The sequence below is a fragment of the Carcharodon carcharias genome, chromosome 8 (assembly GCF_017639515.1).
Source record: "Carcharodon carcharias isolate sCarCar2 chromosome 8, sCarCar2.pri, whole genome shotgun sequence".
NCBI lineage: Eukaryota > Metazoa > Chordata > Chondrichthyes > Lamniformes > Lamnidae > Carcharodon > Carcharodon carcharias.
In genome coordinates, this window is record NC_054474.1 from 151,520,021 (window position 1) to 151,543,014 (window position 22,994).

At 40.2% G+C, this 22,994-nt stretch overlaps 1 protein-coding gene across 8 annotated transcripts in view; it reads left to right on the forward strand.

Moving 5' to 3' along the window:
• The window catches only part of prrc2b (proline-rich coiled-coil 2B), a 77,565-nt gene extending 56,326 nt beyond the window's left edge, over positions 1–21,239 (forward strand). For 6 of the 8 annotated variants that reach the window (XM_041192783.1, XM_041192787.1, XM_041192789.1 and 3 more), the window contains 10 exons: positions 1,775–1,876; positions 4,265–4,457; positions 5,136–5,245; positions 5,593–5,720; positions 6,086–6,320; positions 8,269–8,448; positions 11,334–11,425; positions 12,293–12,398; positions 15,011–15,229; positions 15,878–21,239. In XM_041192783.1, coding sequence (XP_041048717.1) covers positions 1,775–1,876; positions 4,265–4,457; positions 5,136–5,245; positions 5,593–5,720; positions 6,086–6,320; positions 8,269–8,448; positions 11,334–11,425; positions 12,293–12,398; positions 15,011–15,229; positions 15,878–16,075 — 1,563 coding nt within the window. In that variant the 3' untranslated portion in view covers positions 16,076–21,239. Of the gene's footprint in view, positions 1–1,774; positions 1,877–4,264; positions 4,458–5,135; positions 5,246–5,592; positions 5,721–6,085; positions 6,321–8,268; positions 8,449–11,333; positions 11,426–12,292; positions 12,472–15,010; positions 15,230–15,877 lie in introns of all 8 variants that reach the window. The other 2 variants (XM_041192790.1, XM_041192791.1) reach the window with 2 other exon arrangements.
• The last annotated feature ends 1,755 nt before the right edge of the window (positions 21,240–22,994 follow it).

Genomic DNA, 22,994 nt, shown 5'->3' on the forward strand with positions numbered 1-22,994 from the left:
CCAAGGGCTGAATTGCAGTGTAACTTGCATCAAAGAATTCATAAAATTTTTATATCGGCTAAGTAATAAGTAAAATGTATGGAATGGTGACAATCATATGATAACAAAAGTAGACAGACAAATACAGCAGGTAACATGGAAGTGGTGGATGGGATATTAAAAGAAGAAATATTGAATTAAAATTGTTAAATTACAAACCAGTTCCTACATTACAGGCACTGAAGTACATATAGATTTCATCATTTAAGCACTTTATTGAGGAACCGAGCAATGGTAGGAACAGGGCACACTTCTGCATTCTTTCAATCTGAGTAGTTTGCCCTGTGAGGCCATGGTACTACAGAAGCACAGCATATTGGCATAAGGGATGGCTGTAACCAGTGTAGATCAACAACAGGTCATGGGCAGGGAGTTCAAAAGTGGTGAAGGATCTGATGATGAACATCTATTTGTATTTTTTAGCATACTGTCTATGTTGCCATTCTACATATTCAGCTTGAAATATATGCCCAAGTTTGTCAAGGCTTTAGTCTCTGCCAGGGTGTAATTGCCTAACTTTGTCGAGGGGCGTGTGCTCATGTCTACCAAAGTCTACACGTATGACATTACATTTAGCAGCATACTGTTTTCCTCACACCATTCATTGAGGGCGTTGAGAATTTCCTGAACCTCACTGACCATACCCTGCGGCCTAGACTCTCAAACTGTTATATCATCCACATATTTCCAGTGTTTGAGGTCAGAGCAAGAGAGCGCATCATTAATGAAGGTTAGGAAAAGAATTGGCCCTAGCTGAGTGTTTTGAGGCACACTGGCTGTTCACTGAATGCTTTCGGATTAATAGCCATGGTATCTGACGTGCTGAGTGCAGCCAGTGAGGAAGTCAGCAATCCGTTGGACAAGAATCTTGTGTACGCTTAACTTCTATCAACTTCTAAACCAGAATTGTATGATCAACCCTGTCAAGCACCTTTGAAAAGTCTGTTGCAATAATGGTTGAGGTTATCCCCAGCGTATTGATGTTTTTAAAAAGGAAGTTCACAACATCAATCAGATCTTCCAACATGGCCACTGAACTGATGACAGATGTACACAGGAGATGTTGCTGTAAAGGATTTCTGATCCTCCTATTCTAACATTGAGCTTTGAGGACAAACATAAAATTCTTTTGTAGTATTTAAATCTGATCAGTATGTCTTTCAAGAAGATTGTATGACTTTTCATGATTTGATTTAAACACCATTTCTCTGGACCTTTCTGAAATGTCCACAATTTTTCCTATTCATTCTTAGGACCTGTGTGTGTCTAGCAATAATTAAAGGTGTTCCCTTTTAATAAATGTTAATATTTTTATTACTAAAAGCAATCATTCTACTAAATCAAACTAAAAGGAACAGGTGTGCCAGTCCCATGGAGTTTTATCAAAAGTGGGTAAAAGAAACTCCTCTATCCAAGGTATGCCAGCCTATCCAGTCTTCCCTCATAGTTAAAACTCTCCATTCCTCGCAACATCCTTGTAAACCTCTTTACCCTTTCTAGTGTGATCACATCCTTCCTGTCATGCAGTGACCAGAACAGTACACTATACTCTAGCTGTGGCCTAACTAGTGTTTTGTACATGCCTGGGAAACCTTGGGATTTCCCTGAACTGTTACAGGTTGTCAATTTTGTAAGCACAGGTAAATTCTTTCTTGTAACAAGTTTCTTGTAACCCAAGTTATGGTGCAAAGATGGGTCCAAGTATTTTATTTAATACTAGGCTCTTGTTTTCCAGGTTACTCTGAGCCAGTCAATCCCTATTCTACGAAGAGAGCATCTGCAACAGGGCCCCAATCTCACTCCAGTGTCTCTTCCAAGCACTGACCTCACTTTAAAGGTAAGTTGAAGCACAAAGCTGATCACTGATCCTTAAAATCATAGGATTCTGCAGAACAGAAGACGACCATTCAGCCGACCCTTTGAAAGAGCTGTTAGTCACAAACCCTAGCATTTGCCCCATAACCCCACAAAGTACTTCAAGTACATACCTATTTGGCCTTTCAAAGTTGCTATGGAATCTGATTCCACTACCCTTACATTACAACCTTCTGCGTGTAATAATTTCTCCTCATTTCCTCTCTAGTTCTTTTGTCAATTATTTTAAATCTTTGACATCTGGTTAATAACCCATTATTAGAAGAAACAGTTTATCCCTACTTGGGCTATCAAAACTCCTCAAAATTTTGAATACCTCAATTGGGCCTCCCTTAACCACCTCTGTCCAAAGAAGGGCCTGAGTTTCTCCAATCCCTCTGTACAACTGAAGTCCCTCATCCCTGCTATAATCCTGATAAACCACCTCTGTACCATTTCCATGGCTGTGGCATCCTTCTGAAAGTGTGGCGCCTAGAATTGTACAAAAAACTCCAGCAGAAGCCAAACCAGCGGTTTGCAAAAGTTTAACATGACTTCTTTGTTTTTGTATTCAAAGCTGGTACTAACAAAGCCAAGTATCCCATATGTTTTCTTAACCTCCTCTTTAACTACCATGGCACCTTCAAAGATCTGTGAATGTGCATCCCCAGATCCTTCTGCTCGTGAACACTCCCATTTCCCAAAATAGTATCATTTAGATTGGATTGCCTTCACATGTTGTTTATCCCAAAATGCATCACTTTGTACACATTAAATTGCATCTACCATGTGCCTGTATTAACCTCGGAGTTCCCAACAACACGGACCTTTTGGGATTTATGAGCACTGACAATCTAAGGCAGGCACCTCAATTCTACCTTTCCTTTAATTCACAGATTTATCCTGATTGGGTTGCATAAGCCTGAAGTTTGGAAAGGGCTAATCTTAGTGCTTTTATAGGAACAGGAGAAGGCCATTCAGCCCCTTGAGGCAGTTCCATTATTCGATTAGATCATGTACTAAATTCTATATACCTGCCTTGTCTCCATAAATCTTAATATCCTTTGCCTAACAAAAGCAATCTATTTTGAAATTATCAATTGACTTAGCCTCAATAGCTTTTTGAGGATTGGAGTTCCAGATTTCCACTGCTTTTTCTGTGAAGAAGTGCCTCCTGACATCACCTCTGAATGACCTAGATCTAATTTAAGGTTATGCCCCATTGTTCTATCCCGAGAATTTTGGGAGTTCTTATACATAAATCACAGGGAGTTAGTATGTAGGTGCAACAATTAGGAAGGCAAATACTATGTTGGCCTTTATTGCAAGTAGGTGGCGTATAAGAGTTAGGAAGTCTTGCTGCAATTATATAGGGGTTTGGTGAGATCACTCCTAGGGTGGTGTGTACAGTTTTGGTCTCCTTTCCCAAGGCCTTAGAGGAGTTGCAACAATGTTCACTAGATTGATCCCTGGGATGAGAGGGCTGTCCATGCGGAGGAGCTAAGTGGAATCGACCTATGTTCTCGAGGTTTAGAAGAATGGGAGGTGATCTTATTGAAACGTGTAAAATTCTTAATGGGCTTAATGTCATACATGCTGACAGGCTGTTTGCCCTGCCTGGAGCATCTAGAACTAGGGATCACAGTCATAGGATAAGGGGTCAGCCACTTAAGACTGAGATGAGAAATTTCTTTACTCAAAGGGTTGTGAACCTTTGGAATTCTGTACCACAGAGAGCTGTGCATGCTCAGCCATTGAGCTTACTCAAGACTGAGATTGATAGATTTTTGGACGGCAGGAGAACCTAGGGATGTGGGGATGGGGCAAGTAAGTAGAGTTGGTGTAAAATTCAGCCATGAACTCATTGAATGGAAAGCAGGCTCAAGGGGCTGTATGGGCTAACGCTGCTGCTATTTCTTATGTTTTCAAATCAAAAGTTTCAGGTTTTTAAAGGAGTTTTCAGAGGCTCATAGGTACCAAGTTGAAATGTATCAGCTGCAAAGCTCTGCCAGTTTTTAACAAATGCCTTGGTCAATTTTTAACCTATACAGATTTTAAGAATGATCGATCCCCTTGTTTAGAGCTTAACCTTTTCCCTCTTCCGTATGAATGAGCTTTGTCGGCTTGGACCTAACTTCCTAGTACAGGGTTCATATTTGGTTCCACTTTGTGAGTGAATGAAACTTAAGCCCTCCTTGTCTGGTGAGCCGATAAGCTGTCCTTTCAGTTTTTTGAAGCTAACTGAATTAGACCAATTAATACCTGATTGATTAGTGTGTGGGTTGGCTGCGCTGTTTGGGAGAAGGCCGCTTTGCTGTTTAGTTTTCAGTCAGCATTACTGAACTTCACCGCATTTTCTTTAAATGATCAGATGGAGTCTGCCCGCAAGGCCTGGGAAAATTCTCCCAACGTTACTGAACAGAGTTCACCTGGCAGCAGTAGTACCAGCACGCAGACTCCGTGCAACACAGGACCACCAAGTGGGGTAGGCTACAGCTCAATTGGGTGTTCTTCTGTGCCACCTATGCCCATGGTGTCAGTTGCACCTTCAGTGTCTTTGCCAGGTATGTGACATCTTGATTTTCTGTGCTAATTGGGATAAGTATCTGCCTTTTGGTTACCTTTGACTTAGATGATATGGGACAGTGATCCCAATGATTAAACTGATAATCGTCTAGGAAGGTGGGGAAGATTGATGTACTTATTCTGTTAGAATATGCCTCATCAGTTTATCGTAGAATTGTATTGATATTTGAATGGTCATGGCAAAGTAGCACCTTGGATTCCCCCAACCTAAGGTTGCATGTCAGTGACTGATTACTGTTGGATGATGAGGGTAAATCCTACTCGTTAAACGTGCACAATTAAATTGAATATTTTTGTTTCATTTGTAAAAACAATGCTAAATGTGCTCTGCAGATATCTACTTACTCCCAGACATTATAATTCCCATTTTCTGGAGTGCAGTATGGACTGTCCCAGATTCTGTTTGTAAAGTCTGCATACAGGACAAGTGGAATGCAGTTTACTTCATAACTTTACATGTAAATGAAAATCCTTTACCAGCTGAGCTGTTTTGAATAAATAACCTCCTCCTTGTAGGGAATTAGAGTTTCATAATCTCCACCAGAAAGACAATCCCGGGTTTTTAAAAAAAGCACCTTTTTGTTTTGTTTTCCTTGATTCATCCTGTGTAAGCTACACGCTACAAGTAGGAAAAACATTTTTTTTTGGTTTCTCAGGGAGTCATATTTCTCCTTTGTACATGGATGGCCATGTGTTTGCCAGTCAGACCCGACTCCTTCCTCAATCAATTCCACAACAGCAAGGTTTCCAGGCTGGACTCTCTCAGGTAATAGTGAAGTTTTCATTGCACTTTTATATGAAAGTACCTTTGACTTATCTATACTTCCAACTTCAATTTAAAAAAAAATTTCCAGTAATAGTGTAGTGTGCCAACACCTGCTGCAGTAGCCTGAATGTGCCATTGTTCAGAAACACTAGCACTATTGAGATGTAGCTGGCCACTGAGTTATAGTGAGACACTATATAAAATGACAGATACCAGTACTTACAGTGTAACCTAATGTAATGAGACTTTACCGCTTCATGGGGATTGGTATGGAGTGGGGGTGTGGTTGTCTATTTTAACTTAGATGTTTGTTATCACAGCTGCTTACTTATCTCTCCTTTCTTTAGGCTGCTGCAGCACATCAGATTCCAATTCCCATGCACACATCCTTACAGGCCCAAGCGCCTCTTGGATTGCGGAATGGATTGCCCGTCTCTCAGTCCCAGGAAATGTTTGGTTCAATGCAACCATTCAGGTACCAGTCAAACCATTTCAGCACAACTGGGAATTGCTAAGGCTCCAGTTATTCTGTTTTATAATGACAAATGCAAAGTACTGTATTGTTCATCTGCTCAGTAAATTTCCATGGGTAATATTTAATTCCTTACGCACAAATTAAAAGCTGTACCAGTTTTAATGTTTTTTGCTTTTTTATGTAGCCTTTTTTCAATATTTAGTATGCCTTAAAGTTGGATTCTAGTTGATTCTATCACTCTTTCACCATGTAATAAGTGATTTATCAAGATACTTGAGTATATAATTTATTGAAGGTTTCAGTCAGCTTTTTTTGTGTATGTAGAGAGAAGATTTCAATTAAATTTAAGTTGATATTTTTCACAGATCGCAAGTGTACATGCACCCCAGTCTGTCTCAGCCGTCCACAATGGTCCTCTCGGGGGCTCCTCTGAAAACTCCATATACGGCATTCCCTGCCGTTCCAGCCTCAGATATGGTAAAACCGCAGCCAGGCTCTCATTACCAAGCAATTGGTGGCAATCAACCCCTCATGTATGAAAGCCAGCTGAACCAGCCCGGACTCACCACTTCACAGATCATGGACTCCCAGCTAATACAGGTTCAGGAAATTCTTACAACTGCTGCGTAGCAAAAATGCACATTTTTTATTTCAGTAGGAATCTGTGGGTTTCAAAAAAAATTCACCTGGAGTTTTTAGCTCATGATCCGTCTCGAGTTTGATCTCAACACTCTTGCATTGTTGTGAAAATTTGTGGATGCATGCTACCATTACATGCCACTCATTTACCTTAAAAATATAGTATTAAATGTTTTAACAATGCCTTTTTTATTGAATTAATTGGCTATTGAATGTAAAATATACATAAATTGTGTCAGTTTTAGACTCTTCACCTAAGGGAGGATATACTTGCCTTCAGAGGGATACAATGAAGGTTCACTAGGTTGACTCCTGGGGCGAAAGGGCTGTCCAATGAGAGATTGAGTAGACTAGATCTATAGTCTCTTGATTTTAGGAAAATGAGAGGTGATCTCATTGGAACATATAAAATTGTTAGAGGGCTTGACACAGTAAATGCTGAGAGGCTGTTTACCTGGCTGGAGAGTCTAGAACTAGCAGTTGAATTCTCAAGAGAAAGCATTTAGGAATGAGATGAAAACTTTTTTCACTCAGAGGGTTGTGAATCTTTGGAATCCTCTTCCCAGAGAATTGTTATTGAATAAATTCAAGATTGAGATCCAATAGATTTTTGGACATTAAGGGAATCAAGGGATATGAGGATAGGATGGGGAAGTGGAACTGAGGTCGAAGATCAGACATGATCTTATCTTGAATGGCTCGAGAGGCTGAATGGCCTACTCCAGCTCCTGTCAGTTATGTTGCTCCTGTCAGTTATGTTCTAATGTGAAACCTGAGTTTTGGCAAAGCGATTTTGCTGGAATGTTTTTGGTTCTGGATTCGTGGACTTTATTCAGATCTAAGAAATATTAGCATAAAATGAATGGACATTGTGGGCTGGATGGAAATAGAAGAATGGGACCTCCAAAGAATATATTTGATAAGATTGTGACAGGAAAGAGCAGTATTGGCATAGTTCGGGAGATGTCACAGGGTAGAGAAATTAATGTTGATGAAAAGTAGAAGCAGTACTGAATAGAAAAATTCTAACAGAATAAGACGGATAAAGTGAAATCTATCCATGTAATCCCCGTCATTTTCAGAATGACTCCCAGGTGGCAGACTTGGGTCTTGTTCCAACAATAATTGAATTCTGGCAATAAATAAGCCACGATAGCTTTTTTTAAGCAAAATAAAAATCATCTTACAGACAGGAGATAATTCATTCATCTCTTTGAGCCTGTTCCACCATTCATTGAGATCATGGCTAATCTGCACATTAACTCCATCCATCTACCTTGACTCCATCTCCTTTGACACCCTTGACTATAGCTCTCTGATTTAAAATGATTAATTCAGCTAAAATCTGCTGCTTTTTATAGGGGAGAGTTCCACACTTTTGCCACCCTTTGTGTGAAGAATTGTTTCCCCTCTTCTTTCCTGAATGGCCTGGTTCTGATTTTAAGGAATTGGCCCCTTGTCCTAGACCAGCAGAAAAGGTTCCTCCCTATCCACCCTCTCAATTCCTTCCAAAATCCAAAAAAACCTCACCCCCCTAACCTTCTATGTTCCAGGGAATACAAGCCTGCCTTATGTTATCCTTCCACTTAATCTAATCCTTGGACCCTCACAATAGTCAGCTTTTAACTCTTTGGGAGGTGTCTAAATAAAAACTTTTTTTTCTTCATGTCTGGAAATTAACAGTCACTGAAAATGCTTTGTATGACTATGATGTGACTGCTGGATGGTGCAATTTTAGCAGATGACAGTTTGCAGCTTCCCTTTACACTTGAGTTATATCACTGGTATATTTTCACGATGCATCACATGGTCATATAGCTGTTAAATATGATGTATGTATTGTGCAGTTGACATTGGTACGGTTGATTCACATATTAAACTATCTTCATTGTATCTCCTACTTGTGCAGGTGACCATGTCTATGCCCGGATCCCAGCTGTCTCTGCCTAGGTTTGGCTCAGGCCAGCAGCAACTGATTGCGTTAACTCAATCCATCCAGCTTCCCCAAGCACAGAGCTTGAGTGTTGGTGGGACCAGAAGGCTCTTGCCCCCAGGATCCCAGCCTCCTATTCTACCCACTGGCAGAGAGGTTAGATCAATTGGCTTAATTTTGAGACAAATAGATAGAAAGATCTATTAAAGATGTAGAAATGATAGCACCGAAACCCATCCAGTCCCTTTTGGTGTTTATCCTCCCTATAAATTGTCATCCTAATCCCATGCTCCTGTCCTGTTGTCATATCCCTTTTAATCCCCTTTTCTTCAACCATTTATCTAATTTAACCCAACTAACCATTACCCCAAATTTGTTGTTAGCGAGACTTGAAGCAAAGAGTTGGAGAATGGTGTATGTTACACCCTGCTTTGAAAGGGGTAAGCTTAGTTAGCCTCCTGTCACGAGAAATAAAAGCACTGGAAGGGTAACTTAGATGTGGTTTATTGGGGACAAATTTGAAAAAGATCATGTTAGGGTGAACCTGATTCCTACATTACAGCAGTGACTACACTTCAAAAAATGTCATTGGCTGTAAGTGCTTTCAAAACTCTGCTGCCTGTGCCTTAACTTGCATCAAGTCCTGCTCACCCATCACCCTGCCCTCACTGACCTACATCAGCTTCCAGTTCACCAAGGCCTCAAATTTAAAATTCTTATCCTTGATTTGAAATCCCTTTGTGGCCCCACTCCTCCCTATCTCCACAACCTCCTAGAACCCAACAGCCCTCCAAAACATTGTGTTCCTCCAGTTCTGGACTCTTGTACTTCCCATGTTCCCTTTGTCCCAACTTTTGTGGTAGCACCTACAGCTGTCTAGGCTTGAAACTCTAACCCTTTGATCAAAATTTTAGCTGCATCCTCGTATCTCAGCTCTGTCGATTTTCATTGGTTATGCGTCTGTGCATCTTGGGATGTTTTCCTACGTTAAGGGCACTCTATAAATGTATCATATTAAAATGGAGAAGGTTAAAGGTGAATCTGAACGATGTACTCAAAATTTTGAAAGGATTTTAAACATTTCTTCCACTCAGGACATTAGAATGACAACAACAGAAATTCCCATTTAGATGGGTCTTTATCAGAACGCTTTAGATGCTAGAAACGGAAGAGGGGAGGTGAAAAGACAGTAATATAAGGTTATTACATAACATAAGGAATTGGATTTGCCACAGGGACCCCTCAAGCCTGCTGTGCCATTTAAAAAGATCATGCCTGATCCAGAGACTCAACAGTTCCCTGGCTGATCCCTACATCCCTTAATTCCTTAAAGTCCAATCATCTATCAGCCTCAACTTTGAATACACTCAACAACTGAGCATCCACAGCCCTTTGGGGTAGAAAATTCATAAAGTTCACAACCCAAGCGAAGAAATTTTTTCTCATCTCAGTCTGAAATGGTTGGTCCTATCCTGGGACTATGCCCCTTACTTCTAGATTCTCCAACCAGAGGCAACAGCCTCTCAGCATCTACCCTGCCAAGCCTGCTTAGAATTTTATAGTTTCAATAAATCATCCCTCATTTTCTAAATTTCAGAATGTAGGAGCCCATTTTGCTCAATCTTTCCTCATAGGAAAATCCTCTGACCCCTGGAATCAATCTAGTGAACCTTCGTTGCACCCCCTCTCAGAGAAGTATATCCTTCTTTAAGTACATAGAGACTAAATTTGTACACATTACGCCAGGTGTGGTCTCACCAAGGCCCTGTGCAATTGCAGCAAAACTTCCTTCGTATTCTACTTCAACCTTCCTGTTGTACTTCAACCCTCTTACAACTAATGTTATTAAAATATAGAATTATTGCATTGGATTATATATTAATGATTTGGATTTAGGCCAGAAAAAATGCTACCAAAATAAGAAGTATAATTAATTCTTTAGAAGACCAAATGAAGTTGGCTAGAAAGTGACAGAATTGGATGTCAGTGAGTGTCAGCTGATGAATTTTCATTTTTAAGCATTTTTAAATGGGCCTGGTGTAGTTTGAGAACATAGGAACTTTGGGGTACAAGTTAACAAGATATTAAGGGCAGAACTTTGCTTGATGAAACTGTTAAGAAAAGCTAATTAACTTTAAGGTTTTATCACACGCGATGTGGAATAATATAAAAATATCAAGAGGGAATCATGAGCTGATATGAAACCATAAGACGTCAGTCATGTTTTGCTTTATAATGCTCCTGTGATTGGGACTTATTACGTTGAAGGCTCTACATAAGGGTGCAGATTTAAGCTTCGCGCTTTAGGATGGCTATTAGCATTTGGAGATTATGCTAACCACATTCACTACGGTTCTGCCTGCTATGAGGAATTATAAATGTGAAAAACAAGAAGCCATTGTAGCTTTTGTTGTTAGAACAGTGCAGATTGGAAAGCAATATGATGGGAAACTTTTAAAAATAGGGTCAATAGAAGTAGAACTTTTTCCCCCGGTGGTTGAGGGGCCTAGAACAAGGATCCCATAGGTACAAAATAAAATGCAAGAGATTTAAAAGAAGGAAAACTTCATTACACTGAAACTTGTGAGGCTGTGGAATTCACTGAGTTAGAGGATGAGGTGCAAACTAGGTTTGTATTCAATAGTTTTGACAGCTGCTGAAGGCAAGTGGAATGAAGAGATATGAGAAGAGTGCAGGTAAATGTGATTAGGACTGTTCGCTGGCATGATATGTAAATGCCAATGCAGATTAGTTGGGCAAAATGGCCTGTTCTAGCAATTTTTTTCTATAAGTGGCTGTTGAAAAGTTTGTTATTAATTTGAGGAAATTGAAATAAATGCTTAAAAAATGATTTAAGGTTACAAGGAGTGGATATTTCCAATGTTGAGCTAGCACTGGTAGAGCACAGATACAATGGACTGAATGGCAACCTGTTATGATTTTGAATTACCAAAGCTACAGGGTGGTACGTTTATGTAAAAATGTAGCCAGGAATGAAAGTCAACATCATTTTAAAGCCTTTTAAAATGTCCTTTTTTTAGATTCCCCAAATGGACCTGAAAGCATTTCAGTTTGCAGACAACAAACAGGTTTCCTCTGGGATGTCTGGAGGCCCTGTCCCAAACCTCTTCAGGTAACAGAGACTTTTCTATGATGTTGAGGGGGGAACTTTTGTGGGGTTTTTTAAATGCAATTAAAATTTGTTTTTAAAAGAGGATCATGATTTAAATGAAATCTGTCAAGATCTAATGCTCAAAAGTGTTCAACATTTTATTATTATATGCAGTAAACCCAAGGCCAAATAATGGTTTCCTACATAGAATTAAAGTGAATTAAAGATCTACGGAAATGGAGAGAGATGCATTTAAACCTTGCTAAAGACTACTTGGAGTGATGAATCTTCATTGCAGTGTATTATTGATTTATTCAAGTCCTAGGGCTGCGTATATTTGTGGGGTGGGTATTCAAATGTAGAAAAGACGCAAACTGTCTTTAAGAGCTTAGCATCACTAAGGGGAAAAAACAATTGGCCAATGATGAGACTGAAGGTAATGTAGCCTGACCTGCAAAAGAAGCAAAAGTGACATGAGAACTTTTTCACAAGAAGGGTTCAGGCCTGGAATGCACTGCCTGGAAGTGTGGTGGAGGCAGTTTCATTTGGCATTCGAAAGGGCATTAGATGATTATTTGAATAGAAACAATGTGCAGGGGTACAGGGAAAAGGCAGGAGAATGACACTAGGTCATAATGCTTATTTAGAGAACCGATGCAGGCACGATGAGCCGAATGGCCTCGTCTTGTGCAGTTAAAATTCTGTGATTCTGTGAAGTGAATAGCAGGTGACTAACACAGGGTTAATAAATTTGTAATCCATTAAACTGTGCAGGTGGCTTACGCATAATCTGTGATTGAACTTAGCAAAGGTGATAAAGGCTCAAAACTGCCAGCAGCACGTGAAATGAGCTCTAATGTGTTAGTTCCTGTTTGTGCTTCTTTTTAGACCCAGTTGTACAAGCCCAAATGGGAAGACTTCTGGACCTGGACCAGCTGCTAACACAATGGGCCTGAATATACCAGGAACCATCCAGGGCCACTACGCCCAACAGGTTTGTGATTGTACCTGTGGGTGGCAGTTTGACTTGAATATAAAAATACAAAAAAGGACTCTGAATAAAATGGGTGAGCTGAACGCATAGATTGTTATGGGTATATGATATAAATGTATTTCTGGAAATGAAGCACAGTCCAAGGCAGATCTGTGAGCTATACATTCCTAATTTCAGGGAAAAAGTAGTAATTTAAGGAAACTTGGGTGGCTGTTACTAAATAAAGAATTTGTTACAGCATGAGAGTAGATGGACATTATAGCAGGTGGTGAAAAGGCTACATTTGTTTTGTTATAATTATGGAATAGGAAGGAAAAGTTATTCCTAGCATAAAAGAAGATGGTTGTGGTTGCTAGAGGTCAATCATCTCAGTTCCAGGACAATACTGCAGGAGTTCCTCAGGGTAGTGTCCTAGGCCTAACCATCTTCAGCTACTTCATCAATGACCCTCCTTCCATCATAAGGTCAGAAGTGGGGATGTTGCTGATGATCGCACAATGTTCAGCACCATTTGCAGCGACTCAGATACAGAAGTAGTCTATGTCCAAATGCAGCAAGACCAGAACAATATCGAGGCTTGGGCTGACAAGTGGCAAGTAACATTCGCACCACACAAGTGCAGGCAATTGCCATCTCCAACAAGAGAGAATCTAAGCATTGCCCCATGATATTCAATGGCATTACCATTGCTGAATCCCCCACTATCAACATACTTGGGGTTATCGTTGACCAGAAACTGAACTGGTCTATCTACGTAAATACTGTGGCTACAAGAGCAGGTCAGAGGCTAGGAATCCTGCAGCGAGTAACTTGCCTCCTGACTCGCCAAAGCCTGTGCACCATCTACAAGGCACAGGTCAGGAATGTGATGGAATACTCCCCACGCCTGGATGAGCGCAGCTTCAATAACAGCCAAGAAGCTTGACATCATCTAGAACAAAGCAGCCTACTTGATTGGTACCCCTTCCACAAACATTCACCCCCTGCGCCACTGACGCACAGTAGCAGCAGTGTGTACCATCTACAAGATGTACCGCAGAAACTCCCCAAGGCTCCTTAGACAGCACCTTTCAAATCCACGACCACTATCATCTAGAAGGACAAGGGCAGCAGATGAATGGGAACACCGCCACCTGGAACTCCCTCCCTAAAAGCACTGTGGGCATACCTACACCACAGGGACTGCAGTAGTTCAAGAAAGTGGCTCACCACCACCTTCTCGAGCAGTTAGGGTGGACAATAAATGCTGGCTGAGCCAGCGACACCCATAGCCCATGAATGGATTTTAAAAAACAGTAAAACCATTGAATGTCTGTTATAGGCCATTAAGCAGTGGAAAGGAGATGGGACATAAAGATCTGTAGACATGTTTGAGAAACACGTAGAAACAATGAGTGACTTTAATTATACAAAGATAGACAGGGAAAAGTAATGGTGACAAAGTCACTAGTGTGTCCAGGGCAGTTTGATAGATCCTCTAGTCCAGCAAAGGAGGCAATAGTGCTGAATATAATTCTCGGAAGTGAAGTGAATCAAGTAGATAAAAACAGGAGAACGTCTAGGAAACTATAGCATAATTAGTTTAAACATAAGAATTGAAAAGGGGAGGGAACAGTCAATGATAAAGGTATCTGACTGTGAAGAAGCAATTATTAACAAGTTCAAAAAGGAAGCTGGGCCAGATAAATGGGAGTGAAGGCGGAAATAGTTTCAAACAGGACAAAAAGTCTTGGGTAAAAGCGAAATACTGCGGATGCTGAAATCTGAAATAAAATCAGAAAATGCTGGGAAAACTTAGCAGGTCTGACAGCATCTGTGGAGAGAGAAATAGTTAACGTTTCAAGTCCGTATGATGACTCTTCAGAGCCTAGGGGTTCAGCAAAAATGTGGAGTTTTTTGAGTGGAGAAATCAAAATTTAAATGAGGCAATTTGGTATGTGACAAGTCAGCATATTTTAGGAAGGATATCAAGGCCCTGGAGAGTGTGCACAAGAAATTTACTAGAATGGTGCCAGGCAGTTACCTGAAGAGACTGTAGAAGCTGGGATTGTTCTCCTAAGAGCACAAAAGAAAAAGGGATTAAAATCATGTGGGGTTTTGATAGAATAAACAAGAAGAAACTTTCCAATGGCAGAAGGGTCAGTAACCAGAGGACACAGATTTAAGATAATTGGCAAAAGAACCAGAGGCGACATGAGGAAATACATTTTTTTACAGTGAATTTTTATGATCTAGAGTGCGCTTCCTGAAAGGATGATGGAAGCAGATCAATGATAATGATTATGGGGAAATATATAAATATTTGAAAAAAAAGTAATGTTTAATGGGGAAAGGATAGGTATTGGAACTAAGTGAATAACTTCTTTCGAGATCCAGTACAAGCAAGGTGGTCTGAACGATATCCATACAGATAGATGGTTAATTTCCTTCAGTAGAATTGTGATTTATATCAACAATACAGTTGACATTACTCGTTTGTGAACAGCAGGCACAGTTGGATTTAATTTATAGAAATACAAAGGTGTGTCTTGTAAATTGTTAATACTTAGCGTCAACTATTAAAAAGCATTTGATTTTCTTCTCCACACCCCCTCCCCCTTTATTTTACTCAGATGCCACCCCCACCCCAGGGCAACATGATCATGCACATGAGGCCTCCCAGTGTCGGAACCTATCCTACTCCAATTCAGCGTCCTGTAATGCAGATGAGCAAAGGCCCTATTGCACCTCCCGTCACAGTACGCCCACCTCGAATGCACAGCTCTGGTCGAGAGAATTCAGCACCCACAATTCGAGCTTGTAACTCTGAAAGGGGAGAAGAGGATCTCAAGGTGAGCAAATGTAAATATTACAAAGACTCCAGGGCACTTGTTCTGTTTCCCATCCCATCTCCAATTTCTCAAAAACAAGCTCTTTCTGTGCTTCTGCTGACTACAGTCTTGCTTCCTCCCCAGCAGACAATTGTTTGCATATCACAGCTAATACACTGAACTGTATGATATGAATGCTGCTGTAGGCAGAATGAATGAATGTGATAAATGGAGCATGACAAAATACTTCTCTGTGATATTTTGGGACATTTAACCTCAGCCTCAAGCTACTAAGCTTCCTGAGTGGAAATTGGAGGGAGGGGGAAAGATAGAGTGCTTCCTTATAGAAATGGAGAAATGCTTGCAGCTTACCAAATTAAGATAAAATAATGTCCTCCCAAGATTGTTCTCACTTAGACTGCAATATAAATCCTCCCACATTCAGCTCTGATAAGCTGAAGATCCTCTACTTGAACAGACTATAATAAATTATAGTCGTCCTTTAATTACTGTGAAACAAAAGGGCAATAATGTATCTTCGTCTGACATTAAGAAGGTGTGATTCCAAAGAAAAGGAAACCTAGTTCAAAGTTAAATCTCTGTCAATCTGACTGAGCTGGACATATTTATAATGGTAAAACTAAAAGCCTCCTAAATTTATTTTCAAAGGCTAAACAGAGGGCAGAGGTGCTACAGTTGACCCAGAAGTTCTTTGAACAGCATCAACAGGGGAAGCTTGCTAACATTGGGCAGAAAATGGAACCAGGCACTGCTATTGCTGATCACGGAGAAGAAAGCCCCACCTTAAATGTACCGAATATTCAGGACCCAGCCAGCGAGGCTGTGACACAGGAGAGAGCTGTTTGAACTGGACCAGTTGAGCACCATGGCATTAAAGTTCAAGATGGGGGGAGCATAAGGATCCCCTGCAGTTTAAAAAAAAATGATATATATCTATATATAAAAATCAGAAAGAACTCGGATTTCTGGAATGCTAAGACTTCATTTTTTTTTAAAAATTGATGTTTCATTTGCTGCTCAGTCTTGACAAAGCAGAGAGTAAAACGGATACCAGTGCAAGGTAATGTGAACTCTGGAGGTTTTTGTACTTCTCATTGGAGAATAACTCTTAATTCGATAGGCACAGTTGAATTCAGGATTTCCACCCCACCTAGGCAAGAGCGTGTCCTTTTGAAATGGTGCAGTCTGGCTGTACAGGACAGTTGTATCAGTTCCAATTTTTGGCATGTTGTGTTGTTTTCCTTCCTTATACTGTATGGTGCACCAGACACCACTGAATCAGAACATGATGCATCGTCTAACTTCAAGTGAACAGTTACTTTATGAATGGGGGACAAAAATCAAAAATATGATGGAATATGTGATATATTTCTATGGCATCCATGCAGGTAGACACAGCTGCACATTGTCACTCGATAATCCATTTACATTTGTTTTGGGCATGCTGTACTGAAAGTAAAGATGTTCAGGGCTAAGTACTTTTCAGTTTGTGAACTTCATAATTACTGATGGGTGAAACTCAATAGCAGTTTTGGAAAGTGTCACAATTTGTACATGTTCAAGAGTGCAGCACATAATATTAAACAGTATTAAATTACAGTCACAGCAGAATTTTAACTTTGCAAAATGGCAGTTTTAACAATTGTTAAATTATTTCATTATTTTGTGTTTTGCTGTTTATTTACACAGTAAGTGACACACGTGTGTGGCATTAAGGTTACATCATTGAGATGCTGCATCAACATAAAATATCAATAATACATATTTAATCTTGCACACGATGCAGAGATTTTTTTAAATTTCCAAATGTTGCTAGGCTACAATTTTGGAAAATTGTCATTCTGTCCCTAGAATTTGTCGACCATGTAGACTTTGCTTCATGCAGTACACTTTGCCCGGAATAATTAAGAATGGGTTATGGAGTAGTGGCTGTATTTCCAGAATAGACAATTAAACCGGTTTAAGTTGGCAGTTAGCTCATAAGTGCAAAATACAAATGGTTCTAATCCAGCACAGGGGTTCCTGTGACTGCCACCCTTGAGAAAAGAGACTTTGCAAAGGAGAATCCTTTCCGGGTGGAGCATGACACCAAATAAGGAATAGATACTCATTTGTTAAAGGTAGCGCCATGCTTTTCAGTCATGATCTGTATAGTGCATGTGGATAAATACAATAAATAAATGTGCATATGTAGTTCTGGGCAGCTGCAATAACTTAGCAACTTTAACATCAGTATTAATGGGCTACTGCAGATAGTCCTGTTAAGGGTGAACTATCCTTACCTTTGGTATTTAGATTTCTACACTCCGCTGTACATTGTTCTCTAGCACACATGCAACATGAATTTTGTCCTCCATTTGTCAGCAAGGGACTGAATCCCATGTCAAATGTGATTTGGAAACCAAGGATTTAAGTTCCACAATGGATATTCTGCTGAATGACCTGTGTTGACATTTGCCCTCTATTGTGAAGATCAAATGCGGCGGGAAGGAATTAATTCAGCTTATTTGCAACCATCAGCTATGTTGATACAAGCTGGTCTGTTTGACAGCGTTGCTGGTTTGGAGTTAACACTGTGAATATATGATAATATTGAACCGTGATACGTGTGGCACATTCCAACTGGCCTCTGCCTGTGCTGTAATTCTGTTCAGGGGCCATTTCGGTAACATTCTTTCTGCCAGTAAACTGATCCTGAGTACTGCTCTAAGTTTCATGTTAATGAACCCAGACTAGTGTCTCTGCAGAAAGGTTAGCTGTCAGAAGAAGGATCTCCAAGGTATCCTGATGCACACAACTAAATATGACACCACATTGAGCTCTGCAGCGGTTCTGCAGAGGTGTAGATGTTCTCCACACTGAACTGTCTCTCATTTTCAAGTGTGGCACAGACTAAGTCCAAGCTGTTAGGCTGAACATGGTGTAGACAGTAGGTATGACTTAGGTTAGCAGAACTGTTAATATTTTAACTGCATTGGGAGCTACCAATTTGTTATTTTTTTTTCAGTGTTGTGATGAATTATAATTTTTATATATTTGATTACAGTTATAACATTTGGGAAATTAAAATAGCAGAAGTTAATCAGGAGTATTACTAAAGTCATCCCTGTGAGGCCTATGCAGTCATTTTGCAGTTGTCCTTGATTTTAACTTGAGGACTATTAAAGAAAATCGATCTTAACATTTTAATGATAGTATTGCCTTAGTGTCTCATAACACTGAGGGGTGCTTCGGTAAGGAATCCAACTGTGTGGATCAATGTTTTACAAAGCTGTGGCACTGAGGGCCATTTAAGTACAGTCTGCAGATGATGGGTTTAGAGTTCTCTACACGTATGTAATTAGATGGAGAATTGGGAAGAGGGTCAGATAAGAGACAGTGAATCATGTGGTTGATAGAGTCCAAAAAGAAATGTGGAAACGTTTTAAAACCTCTCTGTTCTTGAACCCAAGTGACAGGACTTCTGTTACAAGTATCATCATTTTGACATTGAGCTTATTTGAGAGAGGAGAAATGGATAGGAGTCTCTTGTGTCTTTCCCTTATTTCAGCAAAACTCAAATTCAGTGTCAGTACACACATTTATTTTAATTCTAGCCTGTCCCTGTGGATGTTATTTAATATGTTTTTCCAATGAGTTTATTTACCTCGATAATCATACGCTGAAATTAATTGTGGCAGGATTAATCAGTACCCAGGCACAGGTAGCTAGAGGGACCAGGATTTTACAGTAGTTTCATTAGAACAGTGACTTGGTATTTGCTTTGAAATTGATCATGCAAGCAACATCAAAAAAATGGTCACTTAACATTTGGAATTGGGGGCAGAAAAGTCACCAAGGAACCTGAGTTGTTAACACTGCTTTTGTCAAATGCTACCCTGTAGATCACTTAACAAGTATTTGTTAATTAGCATATTGATTCTCCCTAAAGATACCTGTATTTTAATAGAGACTCAAGACCATGGCCTGAGAAATAGGACTGACTTCATCTAGTTTTTTTTGTAGCTTCAGAAAGTAGCAATGCATCATGGTGCTCTTCATCTGTGCACTAACTGAAAGCTCGGGTGGAAAGTGTCATCTGTGTTCTGGCAAAACGTTTTTTTGGAATTGCAAGTTTTAATGAGGAAAGGGAATGTAAGGTGGTCTGAAATTGTACAGCTCTCCGTGATGACTCCGGTAAAGCTCTGTGCTCAACTGGCACAAGCTTCGATTGTAGTCTGAGTGCAAAAATTTGTTGTTCTTTTCTGTTCCCCTCCTTGCCAAGAAGTGGAGTGATGTGTAGACTGAGGTCCATTCCGAAGGAGTTAAGTGGCCGGCAGCGATGGAACTTGGACCCTTGGCCATCCAGTTGGTTGTGTTTTTTTATGTTGTGTGCCATTGGCATTTTAATCCTTTATTTTAATTGGGAGTTTTCCACAAGTTCTTGTACAGTACCATGAATAGATCTGTGATACCGTGCTTGAGACTCCCGTCTCTGAGCTTCTGCCACTGAAACCCTAATCGCCACCATGTGTGATTGTGTTGCAACCCAGCCAGCAAGTGGACAATTCCCTCTCCACCACCACCACCCCCACCTGGCCCCAACCCACAATACAGCTGCCAGCCTTGTGCTTCTGTCTGGCATTATTATAGTCAAGGAACCTGTGACTTGCTCCTCACTTATTTGTTTAAGCCGGAATAATTCACCTCAGATTCAACATGGCGGGCAGATTAAATAAAAGAAAACAGATTCCTTTCGCTTTTAAGAAAAATAATTCCTCTTTAAAAGACAATGGTTTTGCTATAAAATAGATATCCCCGTAATGCATTGCTCAGAGCACTCGTATAATCAGTGAAACTGTCCCACTGATTAATTCTTCCTCCAAATCAATGGTCTCTTCTGAACACTACATTATTTAATATGTACTGATGTGCAGAAATATGCCAGCAAAGGGTATGTTTCACAGTGATCAATTATTTATATATTGTCTGACAACTCTGTGTAATGGTGGGGCCAAAAGACACGTGCACGTTTTCAGAAATCTGTTGGCTTGTATCTCCCTTAACTAATCCCTTGCAAAGTGTTCGATTGAGTTCCTTGCTCTCAAGCATGTGACTTAAATATTGTACAGCATTACGTAGTTATTGACGTGTTTTTAATTGTTTTGATTTTATAATGTACAGTGGCTCAATTAACAAGAGTTATTTGCAGGCAGAGATGGTGTGGTAGTTTCCAATTTTGAAAAAACAACATCCAGGGATGTTTTCAGAGTCTAGTTTCCATGATTCAAGGAAGACATTCCCTCAAGTAGCCTGCATTTTGCTGTTAAATCCTTTGCAACACATATATTCAGCATGATTTTAATTAATGCAGGTTCACTTTCAACATTGTCATAAGTGGTATGCCCCTTTGGGTTCTGAACATCTTCCCTTTGTCAGTTGAATGAGTTTTTATTTTGTTTTCAAAGAAATTTGTTCAGCCTGAAAGGAAGAATTGTATTATAGCTGATGACTTTTATGTTTATTACGAGATTAATCGAATTCATATCAAAACTTGTTATGGGATGGGGAGCAGAGACATTTTTACGTCCTCTATGCTTTCCTGGTGTGTTTTTGAGTATATATCTATGAATGTTCTGATCCCCAGCCCTATATCCTTTTATATAATTTTTTATAAAGTTCGACCTCTATTCCAATAAGAGTTAGAAGCTCTGAAAGAGTTACTTTATAGACATTTACCATGATCATTTTTTGTTTGTTTATAATCAGAAACGTGCATATTAGTCTTTTGGCCTTATCTTTCTTGTTTTTTCGTGTAGATTTGATATTTGAAAGGACAGACAGTGGATATGTTGTGTACACTGAGGAGTTATTTATTAATGAGGCTTGAACTGGTTGGGTGTGTGCTGGCCTCTGGTTTACAGTTCAGTACCTATTGTTTATCCTTTCAAATATGTGATTTGTAATAGCTCTTTCCATATGAAAGGATCTGGTTTATTTAAATAAAGCAGCTGATGCTTTTTTCACATGACCAAATAAAGTGTTATCTTTTTTCCTTCCAGTGTGTTTAATTAAAATTGTAGTGACCATCATTAATATCAGGCACAGTCTTTCTAATATCAGAAAGGTGACTTGTGTTGAATGGATGCATTCAGTTTGTTACAGTGTCTGTAACTTGGTCAAATGTCCCACAACATTTCACAGGCAGGAGTTGGGTGAGAAGATCAATGGCGAGCTCTATATGAGGGAAGATTTGAAGTAAAACTGAGGGGTTTGGGGACAGAATTTTAGAGAGCAGGGCCTTAGTGGCTCTGCCATTGCCTTTTGGGGTAGGGGAAAAGGTTTGAACAATTTCTGTAGCAGAACTTGGAAGCTGAGAAGTAGGGCTTTTCTTAGAATGGCTATGGTACAGAAAGGCCATTTGGTTCATAGTGTGCATGCCAGCTTTCTGCAAGAGTAACTCAGTCCTCCTTCCCAGCCCTTTTCCTCTAGTTGCTCAAATTTTCTTCCAATTCCGTTTGGGAAGTCAAAATTGAATCTGCCTCCACCACACTCAGGCAGTGGAGTCCAGATTCTAACCACTTATTGCGTAAAAACATTTTTCCTCATGTCACCATTGGGTTTTTTGCCAATCAACAAATCAGCCTCCTCTGGTTCTTGCCAATCGAGAGATTTTCTCTCTATCTGCTCTGTCTGGACCCCTCATGATTTTGAACACTTCTTTCAAACATCTCAACTCACCACCGACCCCCGCCCCCCCACACACACACACCAAGGGCTGGCGCAAAGTTATTTGCTGTCCTAGGCAAATCTTCAGCCTGGCTTCCTCCCAGCCCTCCCCTACAATATTGCAAGAGACATCAGTGGACGTGACGTCATGGAAAGCTGGCAGCAAGGTGCGAGGGGTTTCTAAAGGGAAGCAAGTTCCAGGGACAGCAATGGGAGCAGGTTAGCGTGGGGATTTATTGCCTCCACGTTGGGAGCTCGAACTCCCTGCTGTGCGAACACACCCGAGCGTCGAGGAGGCTGTTGTTTAGTCATTAATAGAAATTAATGTAAGAACGTTTGCAGTAAACCTTAAATTCAAATCATTGACCTGATCAGATGTGAACCCCTGCTTGTGCCCGTCACAGTCAGAGTAACGCTTGCTGATAGTGCCTGATCTCTTAATGAAATTGAAACCCCACCAATCACATTGTACCCAGCCAAATTCTCCAATCTGAGTTGTCCTGGCTTTTTTCCCAATTTAAGGAAGTTTGAATTTGATTGGGCTCTGCTGGATATGGTGTAACCATGTGGCAATGCCTCATGATGATGGGAGTTGGAGTTTCTTTCCCCTTGGTTGCTGATGAATTATGGGACTGATTTATTTAAAACACTGGGTTTCAGTTCCAATGTTTTTAAAAAGCCGGCAGTTTTTTGCCACCACCCCATTAATCCCAAATCTTGCAATCCCAGGCAAGTGCCTAGTTCACCTAGTGGTAGCACTGGCCCTGCTCTCAACCCTTCACTTTTAAGTAGAATAGCACAAGCTTCTCCAATCTATTGACATAACTGAAGTCCCTCATTCCTGGAACTGTTCTCGTAAATTCTTTATGCACCCTCTCTGATGCCTTCATATCCTTCGTAAAGTGTGGTGCTCAACCTTTTGTTGGATAAAAAATCTTTAAACTATTATTAAGCTGTATTCGAAGTTTCCTTTTAACAACAGTGACTATACTTCATTTGCTGTAAAACCTTCGGAGTGTCTTGAGGTATATAAATGCAAGTTCTTGCTCTTCCTCAA